The 22361-nt window shown below is 40.6% G+C and overlaps 1 protein-coding gene across 7 annotated transcripts in view; it reads right to left on the minus strand.

The window, feature by feature from the left end:
* kcnh1b (potassium voltage-gated channel, subfamily H (eag-related), member 1b) overlaps nucleotides 1-20566 on the minus strand; it is a 55821-nt gene extending 35255 nt beyond the window's left edge. For 2 of the 7 annotated variants that reach the window (XR_010913955.1, XR_010913954.1), the window contains exons 1-7: nucleotides 18999-20566; nucleotides 12794-12917; nucleotides 12607-12713; nucleotides 10853-10981; nucleotides 10578-10696; nucleotides 6941-7333; nucleotides 454-883 (exon numbers count right to left, since the gene is read on the minus strand). Coding sequence is in view for 4 of the 7 variants with exons in the window: in XM_067499492.1 (XP_067355593.1) it covers nucleotides 454-883; nucleotides 6941-7333; nucleotides 10578-10696; nucleotides 10853-10981; nucleotides 12607-12713; nucleotides 12794-12917; nucleotides 18999-19071 (1375 nt within the window). In the remaining 3 variants the exon portion in view is untranslated. The remainder of the gene's footprint in view (nucleotides 1-453; nucleotides 884-6940; nucleotides 7334-10577; nucleotides 10697-10852; nucleotides 10982-12606; nucleotides 12714-12793; nucleotides 12918-18998) is intronic. The other 5 variants (XR_010913956.1, XM_067499492.1, XM_067499489.1 and 2 more) reach the window with 4 other exon arrangements.
* Between the last annotated feature and the right edge of the window lie 1795 nt (nucleotides 20567-22361).

The raw sequence follows: 22361 nt of genomic DNA on the forward strand, positions 1-22361 counted from the left end.
GCAGCTTTTTATGCTTCCCGGCGACAAGAGAAACTCCCTGCCGTTGTCATAAAGGGAACAAATAAGCACGAGTGATATGTACGGTATCTGTCGCAGCTGTTGCTGCAGCTATGATGCTGTAACAGTCGTATCCAACTATCTAAATGAGACAAAAATATTGTGGAGATCAGCTTATTGAGATCAGCTCAGGCATTTAACAGCTAATCTCGTAAAAAATTCCAATGTGACAGAGTTCGGGATAAAATTTGTGTAATAGCTTGTGACCTACTCAAGAGGAGTCCACTTGAGATCTTATTTAATTTTGTGGTTTCAGTCTGTGTGCAAATAATATTAAAATTAATTAATTGATAAATCTAATTAATTAAAGTGACAATTTTGTTGACAGGTCTGAAGAAAGTTCTTTTAAATACTGACAAACATCAGTGTCTATAAAAGGGAAATAAAACGACTTACAGCCAATCATCATCATGGCCACAGCAAAGATCTTCTCTCCATCTGTGTTTGGTGCAATGTTTCCAAAACCAATGCTGGTCAGACTGGTCATGGTGAAGTACAGCGAGGTGATGTAGACCGAGTCTTTGCTGGGCCCACCTTCCCAGCGGCCTGAACCCGAGGCGTTGAATCTGTACGGCGTCCCCACAGTCTCTCCCAGCAGGTACAGCCAGCTATCCATCCTTGCAGTGTTGGTATCCTCGTCGATGACCTCGTAGTCTCCGATGCTGTACCAAATACAGGCTAGCCAGTGGGCCGCCAGACCGAACACACAGACGAGCAAAACCAGTACCGCAGCACCATACTCAATGTAATGGTCCAGCTTCCTGGCAACCCGACCCAGACGCAGCAGACGGACGACTTTGAGAGAGCTGAAGAGACTGCTGATCCCCTGAAGAGGAAGAGGAGCAAAGACATAAAGATGTGAGGAAGGAAACAGGAAAAGGGGAAAAGAGGAAAAAGACAAGAGGACCTTTAGTTGATGCCAAGCCAACAGCACCAGGGATGTAGAGTAAGAGACGTTCCGGAAACAATCAGAACATCAATAGAGAGTAAAGGTCCTGTTGGTTCTGATCAAACAAACTATTATGTGTTGGTTCCAACTACACTGTTGAAGACAGGATCTCATAGTCCTGAAACAAAAGACTTTCTGACAGCAGATGGCAACGAAATCTACTTAGTGATCTGCTGATCACCAATGAAACCAATGTGATCTAAATATTCCTTGACAGTGAAAGGAAACTAGTTGCTGATACATTCTAATACTCTGCACTTGTGACAATATTTCCCAAAATATATAAAACTGCATCTGTAACGATCTCATCAAACTGCCTGGTGATGGGACAATGAATTCCAAACTGTGTTTACAGACTGCATGCCGACTGTGTGCAGACCGGAAACTTTTATTGATGCTTTTATTTTGTAAATGCTTTTATTGATTGGAAATGCTTCACTGCTCGAAACACACAGTACCACACATGGTTTATATTGTCGTGCTCAGTTCAGCCCTGTTCTCAGGTTCAATAAAAACATTTACAAACAATGTAATGATAACAAATGCATCAGCTTATCATAATAAGAGCATGATACTACACAAAGTTTTAAATGCCACCATCTCTTACTGATTGGTGATCCGTTTATTGAATAATTGATTGCCTCAGGTCGGTGATTTGGTTGGTTTATTGATCGGAGGCGTTCTCTGACTGGACTGAAATGCTTTTTAGCTTAAGGAACTGGAAATAATAAAATAGTGTGGAAACATTTCTACAAAAATGCTGACAATTTTAAGTTGTATTTTTCATTTTTTCAGTTTTCATCTTGTTTCTCATATCTATTTATTCCCCCCCCCCCCCCCCCAAAAATAAAACCTTAAAAATCACTCTAAATAAAAACTGGTAAAGCAATAATGGAGGATTAGCGACTTGTTAGTCACACACCACTCGTCATTAACAGAAGAGCTGTAGGGTCAGTAGCACCAGAATCCTAGAGGTACAGAAAACGGACAGATTGGACTGGTCACAAAACATTTCAACACTGCTTAATCAGGATCAGCACTGTTTGCACTTCCTGCGCCACATGAAGAGAGCAACCGTTCCCCCTCCCATCCTCACAACTTTCTACTGAGGCACCAGCTACATCTCCATCTGATTTAGTAGCTGCACAACCTCTGGCAGGAAATCAAATCAAAATCAAATCAAAGTTTATTTCCATCTTTCCAGCAACCAACAGCAATAACCTGTTTGTTCTTTACAGTAAAAAATAAGAGATTTAAAACGTATAAAATGCAGAGACATAATGAAACCCAAAAGTCTACAGAACCAGAGATAAATGCTCGAAGTACTAAAAGGAAACATGAAGTTAGTTGGTGTGAGAGAAGAGGATGCAGAGGACAGCGTTCGATGGAGGCACATGATTCACTGTGGCGACTCCTGAAAGTGAACAGCCCCAAGGAAAAGAAGAAGACTGAAAGGAAATAACGATCTAACAACCAGTTTAAAACTAATACATCAATAAGATTATTGAGCTACCAGGTATAAATACAAAATGTACTAATGAAATACAGTAAGACAGAAAAGAAAACACAAACTGATCAATAAATAAATTAATATAAATATGATGTCTTACTGCTCCACTAAATGAAACACCTGCTTAAAAAGGTGTGTTTTGAGTTTTGATTTAGGAGACGTTCAATCTGGGGCCAGACGCAGTTGTAGTGGAAGATGGTTCCAGAGAGTAGATGCTACTACAGCACGGTCCCCCCATCTCCTGTATGTGGTGCAAGGGACTGTCAGTAGGCTCTGCTCCTGTGAGACCAAAGATCCAGATTGTCTGTATGGCTTTAGAATTGGATAATTAAGATGGAGCAAGACCTTTCAGCGCCTTAAAAACAAACGTTAAAATCATAAAAATTTATCCTGGATTTGACTGCTAGCGAATTGAGAGAAGATAAAACCGGGTGAATATGTTCATGGGAGTATTTCTTAGAAAACTGCAGCATTTTGTACCAGCTGCAGATGCTAATGATGATTTGGAAAGTCCACTATATAATGCATTGCAGTGGCCCAATCGCGAGCTAATAAATGCACAAACTGCGTTTTCTAACTCCCCTCTGCTCAAAACACAACTTATCTTCGACAGCAATGGAAGCTAGAAAAAGCTGGACTTGACAACAGTGCTGATGGGATTTTCCAGGCCTAGATTGCAGTTCAGGATGACCAAGAAGTTTTGTGCCATCCACGGTTTAATTTCCTTCAAACACAGAAAAAGTGCCATTTTTTTTGTGGGAGATATTTTTGAATGTCGCCCACAGGAAAGATGTGCAGAGTAGTGAAGATTTCTGAGAAGATTATCAGAGCTTCTCTTCCATTTATCAATAACACTGGGCACTTTTTGACTGGAGCTCGGCACAACCTCAGCAAAGACTGTTCTCCCTGCTGCCTGCTGGGAAGATGTTTAAAGCATTAGGGCCACAACCACCAGGTTCTGTAATAGCTGCATCCTCCAAGCCATCAGACTGCTGAACCTTCAGCAAAACCCCATTCGCATCTCTAAGAGACACTTACACACAATGCAATATATTTTATCAGATGTGCAATACATGCTCATCCTGCTGTGTTTTATTGTTATTATATTAATGGCTTTTTTTACTAGTCAAACACTGAGTAAACTGCTAAACATTGTTCTTAATCTAAACTAAGTCACATATGTTTTAAATGACAAAGTAATCTATTCTATCGTTTTTGTTTTTTTTACCTGCTCTTAAATCCTCCTCCTCACTCTCCATCAGAGCTTTTAGATTCTAGAGACTGCATCTATGAAAGATGTAGTAACATTTACAGTATGAAACATGTATGGAGTGTGTATGAAGCCTGCATTAGCACTGGCACGCACACACACACACACACACACACACACACACACACGTCTGACAGCAGCCGCCTCCTCTGGTTCATCCCATCAACAACCTTGTTTCCTCACTGGGGAAAATCACCCAGAATGCACTGCTCCTCCATTAGCAGCCCTCACAGTCAGTGCTGAGAGACATCGGTGGGGAGAAATGAAAAGGTTGATTTCACCCTGAGGAGCTGAAGTGAGGTGTTAAATGCGCCCAAACTCTTCATCCGTTTTACTCAACAACTTGGTTTTCCTTCCTGCTACAGAAGCCTGCAGAGGACACAATTGAATTATTTGTCATCACCGATCACGAAGTAATGAGCTAATAATCATTACGTAACAAGCTTGGTTTTTCTATAGTGATAAAATGTCCTAATGAGAAGCTGAGGGCTGCTGGGGTGAGTTTGTTTAGTCATGATGACATTGCAGGCTGAGAACAGTTTTAATTTAAATACATATTTAAAGTCTATCTTTTGTGGAGCATCATGGCTGCAGAGCACACCACAAGCATGGCTGCAGAAAAATGTCAAAAGTTTTTCTGTAAAAAGGAAAAAAAAAAAGTTTAGAGTCAGCGTTACTCTCAAGAATTCTAAAAAAAAAAAAGATTAAAGCTGCTATGAAACAGTCTTCTTCCTGTCTTCACTCGAACAGTAAATTTCTACAATGTTAAATCAGTGGACGAGTGTGACACCATTGCTAGGACTGTGTATTGTGTTAATATGTGTGTGCATGTGCGTCCTCATGCACATCCAGTGTGTTTACATGCTGAAATGGACTTTGGCCACATTTACATTTAGTTGAATTTGTTAAAAATATCACTCCTTTTATTAATCCTTTCATCCAGTCGCTCCACCACATCTCTGTGTCTGTGTGCACACACTTGTCTTGTACGTGTGCTCATGTAAAAAGCTAATTAAAAAAAAATATATGTTTACGCATATACACATGTAAAAGAAAACTGTGTTCTTCTAGAATGATCTTTACTTGGGGACATCAGCTTTCTCTAACGGCCCACCCAGATGAAGGAAACTGACACCTAACAAATCAGCTACTGGAGAAAGGGGTTTGTGACTGAGGTACTTACAGAAATATCATCACATCAAACTGCCCCATAACCTGCTCCACAGGTTGCTTTTGTGTTTTACAGAGGAAACAGCAATTTTCCAGACATAATGCAAAATGATGCAGACCTGAGGAAACTTTCATCACTGAAAAGCCAACAATTTCTTCAAATATCTTTTTCTAAGAATATGTTTATTCATAATTTGGGATATGTGGACATTATATTAGCCCACTTCAGACAGTGGAGAGCCCTTCATTTTCAATGTTGGCAGATGCGCCAAGTCCGTGATTGAGGATGGAGTCGGCCATATTTAAACAGACTCCTGCGCTCGTCTCACAGAAGCTTTGTATGAACTGTGGTACTGTGCTTAAATAGGATTTCCCTCCCAGTACAATGCTGCAGACACAGAGTGACACGTTCAGGCATTTACACACACCTGTCTGGAACAATTCAAAGGATATTCTTGTGATTTTTTTTTCCCTGACACATCAGCAGTTCTGCAGCACTCAGCGATGACCTTTCTCTCCGCTTCCACAGGACGTAATTACATGCTGCGAAGCCTCGGCATGAATGTAAAGCACTCCACTCCATCATCTCGATTAGAGTCACAGCGGCCATATACTGCAGTCACATTGCATCATCTTTAATTTTATGCCTCAGCTGAAAGGACTGTAGCTGAAAGTGACCAATAAATGTGCTTTAGAGCCACATTTTTACAGTTTAACAATTAACTGCGAGCTCAGCAAAAAGGTTAGATAATGGAAAACAAGTCAATTACATGAGCTGAAAGTGCTCATTGTCTCGCTGTATTTACCACTTTTCTGTTTTTAACTGCTTATATTTAATTCTGGTCTCATGCAAGAATCAGTCATACAGATTAGATCGTTAGCCGTCTATTTGCTCCCAAGATTGACACATTTCAGATATCCACATATCCAAAGCTACCAACTAGTGATCATACACACAAACTAGAAGCAAATTTGAAGTCAGTGTCTTGCTCAAGGACACCAGAAGAAAACTAATCAAATCGCTGACCGTGTGGTTACATGACAACCTGCTTTTCCATCCGTTTCTTACCGTAACCCTTTATAATGTTGATATCCAATTTTCAATTTGTGGTAAGGACAATTCCCAGATGCTGCTCAGTGCTGCTTATATAAGGTTAAAATGATCTCACATTGCCGGCCACAGAATACAGTGTATCACAAGCTGATGTCAGGCGCTCATTGTTTTTTAAGTTATCAACAGTATTAAAAGGTTTTACTTTAACATGTTGGACAATAAACAAATACTTAAAACTAAGGACTTGTTTGCTCTTCTTCATGTGTGGCTTGGTCACATTTCACATTTTGCAGATGTTGCCAAGTTTAGAATGTCTGAGTCAGTCTGTTTGTTGTTGTGCATCATCTCTTCCCTCTTTATTGATTTCTGCAGAGTCAGATTTTAACTAACAAGAGAAAGTGAATAGAGATAATGAAGATGACAAATCCAGATGTTACCAACATGGAACATTGGATGGTGATGAAAGTAATGGTAAAAGTTGAACTACGGTTAGACATATAAACCTCAGAACGATGTCCTGACACAGCCTAGATTTACAGCAATGTGATGTAAAGTTTAGAGCCACTAACATTACCTGTGTGTTTTACCATTTTTACCAGACGTAGTGTGATACTCAATATCCAACTGTCAAAATTTCACAACACACTGTAACTCCAGTGTGTGTAGATGGCATTTTTTAAAACTGTAAAACAGACTATCACACTTTTCAGGAGATCATTAGATGTCATCTAGTTTTAGTCTGATATATCAATAAGAGCCGTTTTCATCTTAACATAAATTCAATATTATAGTAGCCCTGCAAAGTTTAAAAGAATGTCTCAACCTGAAGGTCACAAAGTTTCTTCAGAAGCTGACAGCTGGTCAGCTGGTCAGTTAGAGGAGACGTGTTATGTCACACTAAACATATAACATGAACAAATTTTGACTGACCTCATCGACGTTCTCAAAGGCATTGATGACATCATAGGGCAGACAGGACAGCAGGTCGATGACAAACCAGGTCTTGACATAGTTCATGCGAATTAATTTTGGGTCAGAGATGACCTCTCCAGCTGGGCCCACGAAGGTGGTGTGGAAGTTTAGTACGATATCGACCAGGAAAATGACGTCTACAATGCTGTCCACCACCAGCCAAGTGACGTTGTTCTGCTTGGTCTTGAAGGAAACATTGTAGGGCACCATGATGGCGGTGTAGAAGGTGAGGATGAGGATGACCCAGTCCCAAGTGGTCTTGAAGAGGCAATAGTGCAAGATGATGTGCGGGGGCGTCTTTGGGGTTTCCTGTTTGTACTGAGGCAAGATCTCTGAACCCAGCTGCAGAACCTGAGACAACATTATTAGTCTGATGCTAGTTTGATACACACAGAACAAAAAAAGTCAAGTCTCCATGATGTGAGCAAAACCTTATGGAGATGAATTCGTCCTAGTCTGTCAAAGCCCGAAACCTGAGAGTCAAAACTAATTGTGTTTTCCAATATGTCCCATTTGACATTAATTTGTGGTTAATGTTAAATCTTCAGTTAGGAGAAGGCCAGGGCTAAAACAAATGCTGTCCACTGTTAGAAGAATGGAGTGAACCAGCATCTGGTGTTAAGAGCTGTAAGTGGTTGTCTGCCACTATTAAAACAAAAAAAGGTGGAGGTTGCATGGACTATTCATGTACTAAAATACAGTCTCATTGTTCATATGCTGCACAACCTGAAAATCATTATTAGACAGAAAGTACAATAATAATAATAATAAAAATAAAGATTAGCATATTATATACTGGGAATGCTTCAGGATGATATTATGAAGGAGCAGAGTCCTAGTATAGAGTACAAACAGAATCACCCCAGTGAACAGACCAAATAATGGATTAACTCATTATTTTTAACAATAATTATCTGTCTGCAATTAATGGAAAGATGAGTCGAAGCCAGATGAAGAACTGCACAACATGAAACCTGCAGAGCACTGACGTCTGTTTTGATTGTATCAGTTTTCCACAAACAGGAGTTCAAATACTGCAGACTGAAACCAGAAATCTTTGATTTCTATGGAAGCAGGATGTGTGTGTGTTTTTTTTTTTAAATCAAATACCATTTTATTTTTACACAAAGCCTCAAAACCCTCACAGACAGGAGAGAAAACGGTGTGTGAAAACTTAGGTGTGAAGGTTTCCCACTCCCACATTTCACTGTTCCTGAATCTAGGTTCTAAACTACATGGTACAGGTCAGCTATGTCGTTTTACCTCCCACACTTTGAAAAACACATTACAAAAATGTTATGCAAAAGAAAAAAAAAAATCTCTGTACCTGTTGCTCGACAAAGACTATGTTTTAATAAAAAACATTCTTTTGGGACGTTGGTTATTTCAGTGCGTAGACAAGAACATTCATTATTTCTGAATTATACATTTTGTTGTCCAACTTGGGTCATCACTTTGCAAATGCAGAATCTATACAAAACATAATCACTTCATAAACTATGATGGAGGATATAAGGGTTAAAATGCAAGATGATGTGCGGGGGCGTCTTTGGGGTTTCCTGTTTGTACGGAGGCAAGATGTCTGAACTCAGCTCCAGAAACTGAGACAACATTATTAGTGTAATGCGGCTTTGATACACACAGAACAAAAAAAGTCAAGTCTCCATGATGTGACCAAAACCTTATGGAGATGAATTGGTCCTAGTCTGTCAAAGCCCGAAACCTGAGAGTCAAAACTAATTGTGTTTTCCAACATCTCACCTTTGACATTAATTTGTGGTTAATAAATAACATTCTTTTGGGACGTTGGTTATTTCAGTGCGTGGACAAGAACATTAATTATTTCAGAATTATACAAAACATAATCACTTCATAAACTATGATGGAGGACATAAGGGTTAAAATGCAAGATGATGTGCGGGGGCGTCTTTGGGGTTTCCTGTTTGTCTGAACCCAGCTGTGGAACCTGAGAATATAAAATAAGCTCCAAGTTTACCAGCTACACAACAAGTGATATTTACAAATCAATAGTTAACCGATATTTAATACACTGAACTTAACAAGACAGAAGATTTTAGATTTCTGCCTCTTGCCAGTGCACCTTCCCTCCCAGTTAATGTTCATTAATCTGTGTGTGTGGCTTTGACAATTTACCACAGCTTCAATTCCCACACAAGTTTTAAATCATTATACAACGGTTACATTATATTTTTTAAATCTCATATCAATGAATAATTAGGGATCAACAGAAGCTCAGTTTACTATGGCAGAAAAAACAACAACAAAGGGAACTGAACCAATATTATTTTTTAATATCAAGTATGTAGCTCAGTGTGGCAGCAGGACATCGGTAAACAAAAACAGGAAGTGCTTCCATCCATCTGCCCATCTACACTCTGTGCCAAATAGCACAAAGACAGGATGCTACTACTACTACTACCAGCTGCTAGAGTTGTTTTAGATCCGTTTAAAACTGTTCATAAATGCACTTTAATAGTCAAAACCTCAAGTAAAAGCACCAACAAATAGTCCATAACAAGTAAAGATTCTGAATTCAAAATCCTACCTAAGTTAAAGAATATTGTCAAGGAAATGTACTTAAGAATCAAATGTATGCACCACAGTACTGATCAACTGGAACACAGTACCAGATTCATGCCGTTAATTAGATTTTGTTTTTTCCACTTTTTGTAAAATTTGTCAACACTTAAATTTTAGAAGAGAAACCACCATTTTACAGTTATACTTAATTCATATGAGGGATTTGATCATTTTATTTCAAAAGGCCTTTAATACGGTAAAATCTTCATTGTAAAATTAAAAATAGTTGTGCCATGTAGTTGAGTTAAAGCAACAAGATTGCTCTCTGAAATGTAATGAAATATGGAAATAAGCATAATAAATACCTCACAGCTAAAAACTTGTCTTCATCTCTATTTGTCTTTCGAATGGTTATACTATGTATAAACGTATTGGTCTTCCTGTATTTGATACCATTATTTTCGGAGTATAAGGTGCAGGTAATACATCCAGCCCAGTTCATAGAGGCTGAAATAGACCATCTGTTAAAAGCTCTTCAGATAGCCACAAGGTACCAAGGGACACAGGTGCAGCCACCTAGAGGGAGTTTCTGCTGGAATCCGGACGCACAGGCTTTCGGAGCTGATGGCCTCGCATTGTATAAGCCCGTTTATATCTATATCAGTGCATATTTTATTTTCAACAAGAAGGTTGTTGTGAAAGAAATGAGATGGATGCACATGTTAAAGTGGCCCAAATCTGGTTTGCTTTACTCCATTTTAGATCAGTACATTCAGTACTTAATAAACTACTAACTGTGTCTAAAGTTGCCATTTCTTTGGAAAATGTTTCACATTTGCGATGACTAAACCTACTGACGTAAGTTATTGTCTCTGCTTACTTGACATATAGTATGAGATATGACGTTGCAGTCATTTTATATCAGTAACAGTTTAAACACTTTACCATAAAAACATTTTTATGGCATTATACGGATTATCAGAATTAATAATTTCACAGTGGACAGGTTTCAATAGACCTTCTCACTACCAGAAGCTTGTGGTAATAATCTTACCTCTGCCAGTCTGGAGTGTTTGTGGACGTTTTCTCCTTTGTGGACAGCTGGAGCCAGCTGCTGGAGAACCCCTCGGCTGCTGGTTAATGCACGAGTCAGGCGGGCAAATTTACCCCAACCTGGCAAACAGAAACAACAATGACAACACAAGACTGAAACCTCCATCGCTACACCAGGGCAGCCGTCTAAACCACCGCTCTGATGCCCCATGTCTAAAAACAACCCTGCGTCACCCTGTGTGTAGAAACTGGGAGTCTTCACAGTTCACCTCTCACCTTTTGAAGAGTCGTCCTCAATTGGTTGTTTGAAGGCGGTGATGTCACTGAAGGTGCAGAGAAACAGGACAACTTTGTCCTGCTCGTTCCTGATCGGAGCGATCTTGACGAAAAACCAAACTGGCATCCCTGCAGCACAAACCGAAACGAAGATCAGTCTGACGGTACAAAAAGAATCACAGTACTTTGGTGACAGTGACTGGAGGTGGAGTTTTGGACTACTTCACTGTTCTGTAAATGTATTTTGGGTACTGACACTGCACTTATCTAACACTTTTCTACCTATTGGCCCTGAAAAGGCTTTACGCTGCTTCTTATTCACCCGTTCGCACTAACACTGTCACACAGTTACACTCAGCAGGAGCAGCCAAGTTGGGCTTTAGTCTCCTGCTTCTACACGTGACCCGACGACATGTAATCACACGGTTTGTCTAGTGTAACCCTGTCTCCTGGACATTTGTCTAGGTGCTGCTGACTCCTCCAGTGAGGTCAGACTCAATGAACAGCACGGAGTGAAACCCTTCCGATCAGAGAACTCCAACTATTTCTGCTTGATTAGCAGGCTTCTTGATTTATTGTAATGTGATAGTGACTAATTCCTGTAGAGCTGTGCAGAGTGAGGCAGAGTGTAGCAGAGCCTAGTAGAGCAGGCTGGCTCAAAAGAATGGCTTCTGTTGCCTCAACCACAAAAAGACACAGCAATCTATCCCGTCATGTCCATTCCCTACAAAAACATAAGCATGTTTGCATTTTAGGATACGCACAGAAAAAGACCCTCCAGAAATTTGCAATGTTGCATTCGCAACAATTAATTTGACCAGTCCCCAGTGAATGCTGCTCGACCTGCAATTTAAAGGATCATAAAAACATTCGCATCACAATTTTATTTTAGAAAAGATGATGCAAAAATCTGGCATTTTAGGCCACAATAATCACACAAGTCTGCAAAATCCTGGAGGGACTCTTCAGTTTTTTAAGTGTAGCAATCACTTTGCTCCAGTCTACTGTTGCCCTCCGACTCGTGTGGCTGAGCTGATGTGCAGCTTGTTATCTAGCAGCAGGAGCAGGGAAAACCACTTTAAGGTGTGTGATGTGGAATCTGTATCCGTTGATAATCAAACAGTAGCTGTAGAAAACCTATGTTACCTTTGGTTTAGACCACTGCCTGGATTGAGGCTCTAGAAAAACCATTTCAAAGTGTTTACAGTGCTGCTGGCACACATGATATTTGTTGACTTGGAACTCAAAGCTGTCAATTACAGTTGGCATTAGCACCATTTTGTGTTGCATATTTTAATGGAGCCTCACTCATCTGGAGAAAAAGACGTCTGACATTGGAAAATGAGCTCCACAGTTTAAAGCTGCATGTCAGAATGACCTGACAGACATAAGGAACTGACTCTTTGAGGACAAGCCCATACAAGTTGTAATAGTATATTAAAATTGATCAACAATATCACTGCCAAGTAAACCTGAACATTAACAAAGCAGAGAAAACTGGAATGAATCATAAGTGTTACATTGCTAATGCATTAAGCTGAACACATTGTCTTTGTGTGGCTGCCTCCATTTCCAAATGTGACGAGCCCAAAACAACTGAGAGGACGCCAACTGTCACTATGGTATGTCCACGTTTAGGACATAAACTGAGATCCTCTGTCTTTGGGTTTATGGGAGACTCGGTTCACACAGACTCCATGTAAAGCAGAACACATAACACACTGTACAATGTTGTTGGAATCTGAAGTACTCACGGTTTTTCTTGTACATCAGAATCTCAAAAGAGTTCATTTCGTAGTTCTCAAACGTCTGTCGGACCTTGACACACATGTCTTTGTCCGTCAGCTCGCCGTACATAAAGCTGCAGGGGAGAACAGAGTCAGTCCACAGCTAATCACAGATAGTCAGGATAGTCGACAGTATGCAGGTGTGTTTTTGTACCTGCAGGTGCTGCTTTTCTGCATGACCTCGGCTCGATGGTAACCAGACAGTTTGCAGAAGCCATCGTTGCTGTAGACAATGGGCCAGTCCACAATCTGAGCGTTCCCCAGCACAAAGTTGGTATCTGACCACAAAAACCACTGAGTTATTGTCTGTCTTCCCCCAATGGACCATGTGGGGGAAGACAGACCACGTGGCAATAGGCCTGCAAAAGTCATCAAGGCTGAAACTAACACTAACTCTAAAATGTGTATCGGTTAGAGATTTTTTAAAATTGTATATACACCATATAATAAAGAAATTCTTACAATGCTCATCACATCTTCTCAGAGCCCACAGTGATACTTAAACCAACATTTTCATAGCGAGTCGGTTATTTTTGATTTATAGCCTGAGCTGTTTTTATTGCCTTTTGTTGGTTTGTTTCATTGAAGCATTCGAGAACACTTTTCCCCCCAAAGACTGACAAAGAATTAGGATGAATAAATTTGTTCAAAGAAAATCTCACTTAAGTTGTAGAATTGCAGCTGTAATAATAATAATAGTAATAATAATAATTAATATCACATAGTATATATTTCTAACTTGTAGCTCGTTATATTGCTATTGGCTTGCTGGATATACAAATTGTACTCAATTTGTATATTGTCAAATCATTAGGTTCAACTGTGTAAGCACTGTTTATTCCACTTGCTATTACAGGCCTGACGGAATCGTCTGAAAAACAGTGACCATCTTTTACAAGATAACTTGGTAATTTTCTAAATTCATTTTATTGTCCACGACCACTGCACTGATGCTAAAACCAACACTGTAAAATCTTTAATTATGTTTGGTTAGTTTCCAGTCTGGGGTCTGTATTGTCTTGCTCTGTGCCATAGAGATCCATTGTTATCCAAAAACTATGAAAAACACTTCAACCAGACTTACTGCTCCACTGAGTGTCGTGGTTCTTCACTCCAAAATTTCTTTTTCACCACTTCATGTGCAACCTCTCTGACGGAATTACAGTGACCCATGTCAGTTTGGGAAACATTTATAGCACTTTTGGAATGAAGAAATACGACACCCAGCTGAATCCTGGTCTCAGTGTGTTTGTTTTTAGATGGCAGAGGTCTATGGCACAGAAGAACAAGCTAATTGGATCCGATCTCTTCCCCTCTCCTTCAGGCAGTTGCACCTTCACTAATTCCAGCTATTACGCAGGTCATCAACAGATCTCTCACAACAGGCACTTTTCCCATCTCATTCAAGCAGTCCCAGATTACCCCACTGCCTAAGAAGCCTTCTCTTGATTCCTCCATTGTGGAGAACAACCGACCTGTTTCTCTTCTTCCATTTCTGGCCAAGACAATACTATGAGCAGTCTTCAATCAACTCTCAAACTTTCTTTCCAAGAACAACTTCCTTCATGTCAACCAGTCTGGCTTCAAGAGGGACACTCTACAGAAACACCACTCCTGACTGTCATGGAATTCTCGAGCTCCAAAAGCCACAAATCTTCTGTCTTAATCCTTCTTGATCTATCTTTAGCCCTTGACACTGTGAACCATCAGATCCTCTTGTCCACACTCTCTGACTTAGGCATCTCTGGATCAGCTAGAGCCTGGCTTCGGTCTTACCTATTGGGACGAACCTTCAAGGTATCCTGGCAGGGGCATGTTTCTCACTCTCATAGCCTCTCTACTGGTGTGCCGCAGGGCTCAGTTCTTAGTCCTCTTCTTTTTTCTGTGTATACTACATCCCTGGATTCTATCATTCACACGGTCTTTCCTATCACTGCTATGCTGATGACACACAGTTCTTCCTGTCCTTTCCACCGGACGACTCCACTTTCTCATCCCGCACTGTCTCTCAGACATCTCTACCTGGATGAGGGACAGACATCTTCAGCTCAACCTCTCCTCTACTCAACCTTTAAATCTAATTCAGGCTGCAGGCTGACAACAAACCAAACACGAGCAGAGAAGGTTGAGTGTTTGTTTAGATGGTGATTATAGAAAATATGAGTAATCTAGAAAATGACTAAAGTTATCTTCAATACCATGCAGTCCATGTACAAGTGAGGTACAACATTGTCTTTGTGTGTATCATGTAAAGACTACGCTAGCTTCTATTAAAAACATCTAAGAGACTATGCCTTCCTGAATGTTTCACATGTGCATTAATTTTTCAAGCACTTTCCTGAGCTGATTCCCAGCAGAGGGAAAGATAATGTGCAGTGTGCAGCTGCAAAGCATCCTGTTGCCTGCAGGCTTTAAAAAAAAAAAAAAAAAAAAAATGAATGCTCAGATTCAAAATATATGATAGAGCTTAATGTCAGATTATTCAGGAAGATACAAGTCAGCACAAAACCCCATGTAAAGTCTAAAAACACTGCAGTCATTGGAATAATCATTTCAGTGACCATTGGACCTTCACTCCAACGCCACCATCAGGACAAAGATTCCCCTTTTCCCCCCCATTGTGTGGTGTATTAAACAGTGGAGCCTCTCGGGGCCACTGCCAGCTCATTAGAGTTTAGCGCTTCACTTCACCCTGCGTCATTTAATTAATTGGGGTGAATTGGGCTCAGCCGCTGAATGTCATATTAATTAATTGTTCCCCTTTAGTTTATCTGTCATTACGGAGAATTAAACCACAGCCGGATCGTCACTGATCCAACATCCATGAGCACCCTGGCTCTTCTGGTTCCCGGGTGTTTGTGAGGGAGATTTACACATAAGGAGTAATATCGATGGGTTAAAAAGTATCATCAACACTGAGACATTAACATCTTACTTTTGTATTGTTTAACAACAGAGAAGAGGGAGTTTTTTCCACGTAGGGTTTGACTCCCGGCCTCTAAAAATGTAAAAAAATTGGTGTGTGTGTGTGTGTGTGTGTGTGTGTGTGTGTGTGTGTGTCACGTTGTTGCAGCTGATTTGCTATTGACATAATGAGGATGTTGTTAATTAATTTTACCTACTGTAACAAGTTGCAAATATGTTGTTACTGAACTAATCAATAATATATTTTTTTCTTCTAAATATCTCATCTTGCTGTGCAACATAGGTTTTATAGTTTGATTCAGGTCTGCTTGACTTTACAGAAAGACTTTAATCTGACTTAACAGAGAAAACATGACAGAATAACACCTTGTTATTTACCTTAAAACATATCCACCATCTTTCTCCAAATTTAGCCAAAGCGCTCTGTTTGTTTGTTGCCTAAACTCGTGTCAGAAACATAACACTGAGCTGTATTGGAATCCAACTTTTAGACCCATCACACACTGCATCCCAATGATGAGCCCGAAAACAAACAACAGCACTGTAGTGTGTGTGTGTGTGTGTGTGTGTGTGTGTGTGTGTGTGTGTGTGTGTGTGTGTGTGTGTGTGTGTGTATTTTCTATGTGATAATACTCACACTGAGCAGCTGAAAAGTGCTTACAGTGGTTAAATGAGCAGAAACGGTTGAAGCAGCAATAAAACTACAGCCGAGGACCAACAATATTAATAACCACACAACCTGAGTGTCAGGCAGCTGATCTTGCCAGGTGTGAACATTTTACGTTTTACTGAGTGAGGGCTTATTCACACATCCTTTCTTTACGTTGTTCATGTGTGGAACGTGTCCACGCACAACCAGTTACACCGACAGCACCGTCTGCCACAATCAGAACTCATTACTTATGTTATTATCAGTGCGGAGTGGAAGGAGGCAGAGCATTAAATGGCTGGATCCTGGTTCCCTCCGATAAGTGAGCCAACTGCCAACCAGGAGGTGCACACTCCTGCCACACGGTTTTAAGTAATGACACAGCACACGGCAAACCTGTGTGGGGCCCTCACACGGCGACATCTTTCACAGAAACCATCAATCAAGCTTAACCGATAACGTATTAGCTCACTCATGTTTTTTTGTTGTTTGCTCGATGGTTGGTGAAAAAAAGAAAAATCTGCCTGAGCATAAACATTTAGCTTCATATACAATATTGTTGCAAATGTGCCAAGTTTAGTTTTTGTTCAACACGTGGACTACATGGGATCACATTGATAAGGTCAGTGCTGCACGGCTGGTGGTGTAACTCTTCACAATAACTGTCCACCAGGAAGGTCAAATAACCACTGGTCTCATGACACTTGTGTGAAAAATCAATCAAACAGCCACAAGTCGCCCAAAAGTACCAATTCCTGGGGCTCAAAGCGTCAGAAAAAGTACAAATGCCGGTGCCTCCCTGAAGCTCGGGCACGTTTCAGCTTGTTCATAGTGTCCAGCCAAGAGCAGTAAAACAAAAAGCATGGTCACGGTAATAAGAAGCTAATGAAGCACATGAGAATCTCTATTTTATTACAGCAAAGTACTCTTTCATTGAACAAATGTCATATTACTAATAGGTCGAACTTTCTCGTGAGGACATATTGTATATAGATGTTTAAACGCCAACTCTGCTTCCTCTAACACTTCCCCTCCTACACGACCCCTAACAGCTGTGTAGCTAATGGATGAATCGAACATCAAATAGCACCTTTTCCATATACTGCATCAGCTCAGATGCATATTAATCTGTGGCAAACTTAAGATTCGTGTCCCCCTAAGATAAGACAGGGAGGACAAACATCTGAAAACCTGCACAAATTAACCTGAAATTACCAGAAGTGAGGGGAATGTGACACTAGAGGTAACTGATGGATGAAAACTAGCTACACACCGAGTGTCACCAAATATTCCAGAGGGATTTTAGCAGATGTGCATTAAGGGGGTGGGGGCTGGGGGGCTACGAAGACCGTCCCCACCTCTAAGAACCCGAAACTCTACAGTCCAATTAATGATGCATGATGAGGACAACTGTCTCAATGTCAAAAGCCTGTCATTCAGTGTTTAAAAAGGCCCATAGAAATGAAGAAGGGGGTTGGGGTCAGGAGAGTCCAGTGGCTGAGAGCACGAGACCCGGAAGGGCTTTAAAAACTCTCCAGAGACACTGCCGCATCTGATCACCAGGGTGGAAGAAAGAGACACTTTTTTTGTCTACCTTCATTCAAACGGTACGTTTGACGATGGACTACAGTCCCCCAGAGGATGTGGCACCTCCACAGTTGAGTGTTTCACCCCAGTGAAGCTACACTGTTGGGGAGTCATCCCCACTGGGCTGAAACAAGAAGGTTCTGATACTCCATTCTGGTCCTTCTCTTATCTGTTAAGGTCTGTGGCGTTTGAAAGTCAGAGAAAAACAACAAAGCTGCACGTGCGACCATGGATGAATGACCGAACAGGTCTACCAGGCACAAGGATAGGACATGTCTTATTCAAGAAGTCTGAAGACACTAGAGACCACAAAATGTGCAAAATGACTGACATTATGAACAAATGACCTAAAACTATCCAAATCTAGATAAATGAAAAAACAAACAAACAAACAAACAAACAAGGTTCAGAATAAAAGGGGACAAGGGGATTTTTCCTGGCTGAGGCTGAGACAGGAACATTGATTCTGAGACAGGGTTGACACTCAATGTTCAGTTCTTAAGCTAAGCCGGTTTGAAAGGAAATTAGACAGAACCCAGGTCCGAGTCTTTTCTGTAAACCACAGTAACAATAGGACTTTGGACATTGAACAGAATAAAACACTGTTTACAACAGTTTGAGACACCGAGCTTCAGGCCTGATCGTTGTTTTAATATGTTTCAGGGAAATAAAATCTGTTTTAAAAAGAAGTTCAGCAGCTCCACAGCTGTGATGGATGTTTCTCTTCTTAACATGAGTCTTTCCTTATATTTATGCCTCCTCTCCATCTCCCCGTGAGTGGATGAAGAGCAGAGTTATTGCTGCAGGACAGAACGTGATTTAAGGAGGAAGGATTTTATGAAAATGGCTTGGAACAAATTTATGCCCAGTTAGACATTTGGTCATTTCATCTTAATAATTCTCGAAGAAACGTTTAAAGCAGAGAGAGAAAATAAATCAGATGTGAGAAGTTTTTTGTTGTTGTTGTTGTTGTTTTTTGGTTTAGGACGAGCCGTTTATTTTCACTGTCCAATGTTGGCGTATCCCTAGAAATGTCCAGAACCGAACCCAAGCTGTTGGGTTCCCCACGAGCACCTATGTTAGCCCCTGGTTTGTCCCCTACATGCTGTAATATAGAGCACAGATGATTTGCTGGTGGGATCGCGGGGAAATAAAAGGACGGAAGCTGCCAGCGGTTCTAAACCGGATCGGTTCCTACCGTTCGACCTGCGGACGATGTTCTCCAGGAAAGTGTTCTGAGGAGCCACGAGACCCCGCCGTCCTCCCGCCATCCTGTGCCGTGCTCCTGCAGCGCGAGGCAGAGCTGCCGCTTCCCGCCGCTCACATATCTGACGAGCTGCACGAGCCTCGCGCACCGGAACACCAGGAGCTCGTGCTGTGTGTGCGTGTGTCAGCAGATGGCGTGACGAGACACAGCGAGCGTGGCTGAGGAAGAGCGACGTTAGAAGAGACTGGAGAGAGAGCGCGAGAGAGGGGGTAAAGCGACACCTGCAGAAAACGCACTAGAGGGAGACAGGTGGGGAGGATGGCGGAGAGACACATTGCTGCTGTGTACGTCATTACGTAACTGTGTGTAGACATCGTCAGTCCTGCAGGTTCCAGAAAAAAATTAATTTGTGATTTAGCTCCGATTGTTCTGTATTATTTACTACATCCATGGACGGAGCAAGAGAAAATGGGACCCTGGGCGCGGACGGATGAAGCCCCCTCCACCCTCCTTTTTTTAAATTAATTTTGAGGCTTTTTTTACTATTGTTTTTTTTCCTCATTGTTCATCATTTTGGGTCATTCTGGATCATCTTGAGCTCTTCAAAGAAGGAATATGAACAGTGAGCTCAGAGGTTCTGGCCCCCGGGCCCCTGACTAGCCTGGCAGCCTGGTCAGTAATCCATCTAAGAACAATTAGTGTCACGAACAAACAGTGCGTTTTACCCAGTTAGCCATGATGGATTAGGATTTTATTTTATATGTAGTGAAATTATTGAAAATGAATCAAAGTGATGAAAAGCTGCAGGTTCACTCAACTCATTAAATTAAGCTTTTGAGAACAAAAAGAAAGAATGTGGTATATTAGCAGATTGACCAGCCTGGATGCTGCATGCAAACACATGCTTTTTTGTGAAACAGACAGAGACACATGATTAAAAATGACCGGTGACGGTTAACGTTCACTTTCTAACTCTGACCTAAAGACACCGTCATGTGGTGGTAATGACCCCATGAAAACAGAAAATATGTAACAGCTGCTTTCTAGCTTCTCCTCAGTTCTAATAGCAACAGGGGAAATATCTTAATAAAACGTCCTCTGGACAAAGAACTACGATGAGATGAAGAATAACAACACACAAAATGACCACGAAGAGATGCTGAGCGATGGGATCTGGCTCATAATCCGTGCACGAAGTCCAGCCTACTTCATTACTGTATGCTAGGAGGCATCATGTGTTTCCGTATAAACTGAGTAAATCATCGATGGCGTTTTGTTTTTGTGCTGCGACGCCTGCTGGAACACGCAGCCCATCTTATGGTTGGTGTTTAAAAACAACTAAATATTTTAAAATTGTAGTTTTGCATTCAGCTAAACTCCCAAACATGCCATTTGTTCTGAAACACGCTTCTGCCGTTTTCTTATTACAGGAGATTTCAAGCCCAATCTGATCTCAGTTGATGGATTTAATTTGCTATAATCATTCACACATTTTCCCAGTTTATTTAAAACACTTATGTCACTTATGCTTGTTTGCTGATCGTTTCTGGTGCTGCCTAACATTCTTGTTCAGTGGATTTTAAGTGAGAGCAGTAATTATTGGAGTCCAGCCACTTCCACAGGCTGCTCTCATCTTGTGACTGTGTCCTGTATTTGAACTTCAGTGAGCCTCAGGTAAGGAGGATTCTGCTGGTCGAAGTCATTTGGCTTTTATCTGTCGAGTTAGGAAAAGATAGCAGCATTATCTAATGGGGGGGGGGGGTCCTCAAGCTTGTATGAAAAAATTGGCTGCGCAGTATTTACCCCCTTATGAGGTTAAATGAAATAATAGTCACAACAGATTGCAACCTTCATGCATCTGTTCCTAACACCGTCTGATCCAGACTGTAACAGACCTGGTCCAAGTTGGTCCACAAGTATCAGCTAATCAACTTAAACCTTTGAGATGCACAAATCGTACATGTACATTTAAGTAAAGGGCAGCAACAGCTGCTGTTTTAAAGTTTTACAGTCTGTGGCCATTTGTGCTGCTTTGATTAATAAACTGCTTTAGTAAAGGATTTAGACTGATGAGGTCCTTAAGGAGGCTCCTGCATTTTCATCTCATCGTGAGGCCCAGTCTGTAGTTTTTACTAATAATTTACATCTATTCAAGTGACCACAAATGAAGAGCTACACAGTAGAACGTAGGCAGGTCGTTACTCCAGAATAAACAACATTAACCATCATGTTGTGTCCACTTGGTCTGACAATGCTACAGTAAAAGCTACAAACGAGGCAGAAAAAGTATTAAAAAAATAAATAAAATTAAGAATCGATGGGATCCAACAGATCACCTTTTTGCCTGGGCCCTCGTGTGGATTCCAGATCTGAGTTTAATCACAACTTATGACTTAGAGAATCAAAAGAGTAGTTTTAAAAACTCAACAGCAATTTGTGTTGGCAGAAATAATGCCCTTATTACTTACCACCATTTTCTCGCAAAGGTTTAAAAATAGACAATAATAAAACCACTATACAGAAAAGTCTTTCTTCAGATGTCACTTTCCAAACCCATGAGCATGAAAATTTAAAAACATATTTTATTCACTGAGGAGGAGGCAGATGTGTCAGTGATGAAAACCTTTAAACATCTGACACATGAAACCAGGAAAAATGAGGAAGAGAGATTTACTTCCTGTTCATATAGGAGACCTGATCTTTGATGTGGTCTTATGTACTTTAATGTGGAAGAGAATTAGAGCGGTTATAAAAATTGGACTTTAACTCTTTCCCTTGAGATTATGACATTAAATTTATGTTAGTGAAGTAACAAAATGTATTCATTGAGAACATTTTAAACCAATTTTGAAATCATTCACATAATTTACTGTATACTATATAATATCGGATCAGGGCTACAATTACAAATTTGAGGTCAGAATTTTTGAAAAGTCAGAAATCATTTTTTTGATAGGTGCAATGTCCTTAATATCTTTAGTGTTACTGTTTTCTATACATATCTAAAATGCCTTTATATACAGCACACTGCCCAGAAAAAGATTGGAAACACCAATATGCTTTTGTATTTCTCTTATTTTTGTTGGTTTTATTCAATCAGATTGTTGTCAAAAAAATGACTCAATCACAAAACACACAACAAAGACCGATACATTTTAGGCACAAAATGCTCAAACCAAATTTGCACGTTAAACTTCACTTTCAGCAATAACTGCCTGACAACATTCTACTCATCAGTTTTTCCAGACATTCAAGCCCATTTGAACTGATCTGAAGTCACAGAGAGATCATGAACCTGTGCACATGACGTTTAAGGCCCCCGATCTCAATACAGTGGCCTTTGTGGTGGTTTTA

Source organism: Channa argus, chromosome 3 (assembly GCF_033026475.1).
Source record: "Channa argus isolate prfri chromosome 3, Channa argus male v1.0, whole genome shotgun sequence".
NCBI lineage: Eukaryota > Metazoa > Chordata > Actinopteri > Anabantiformes > Channidae > Channa > Channa argus.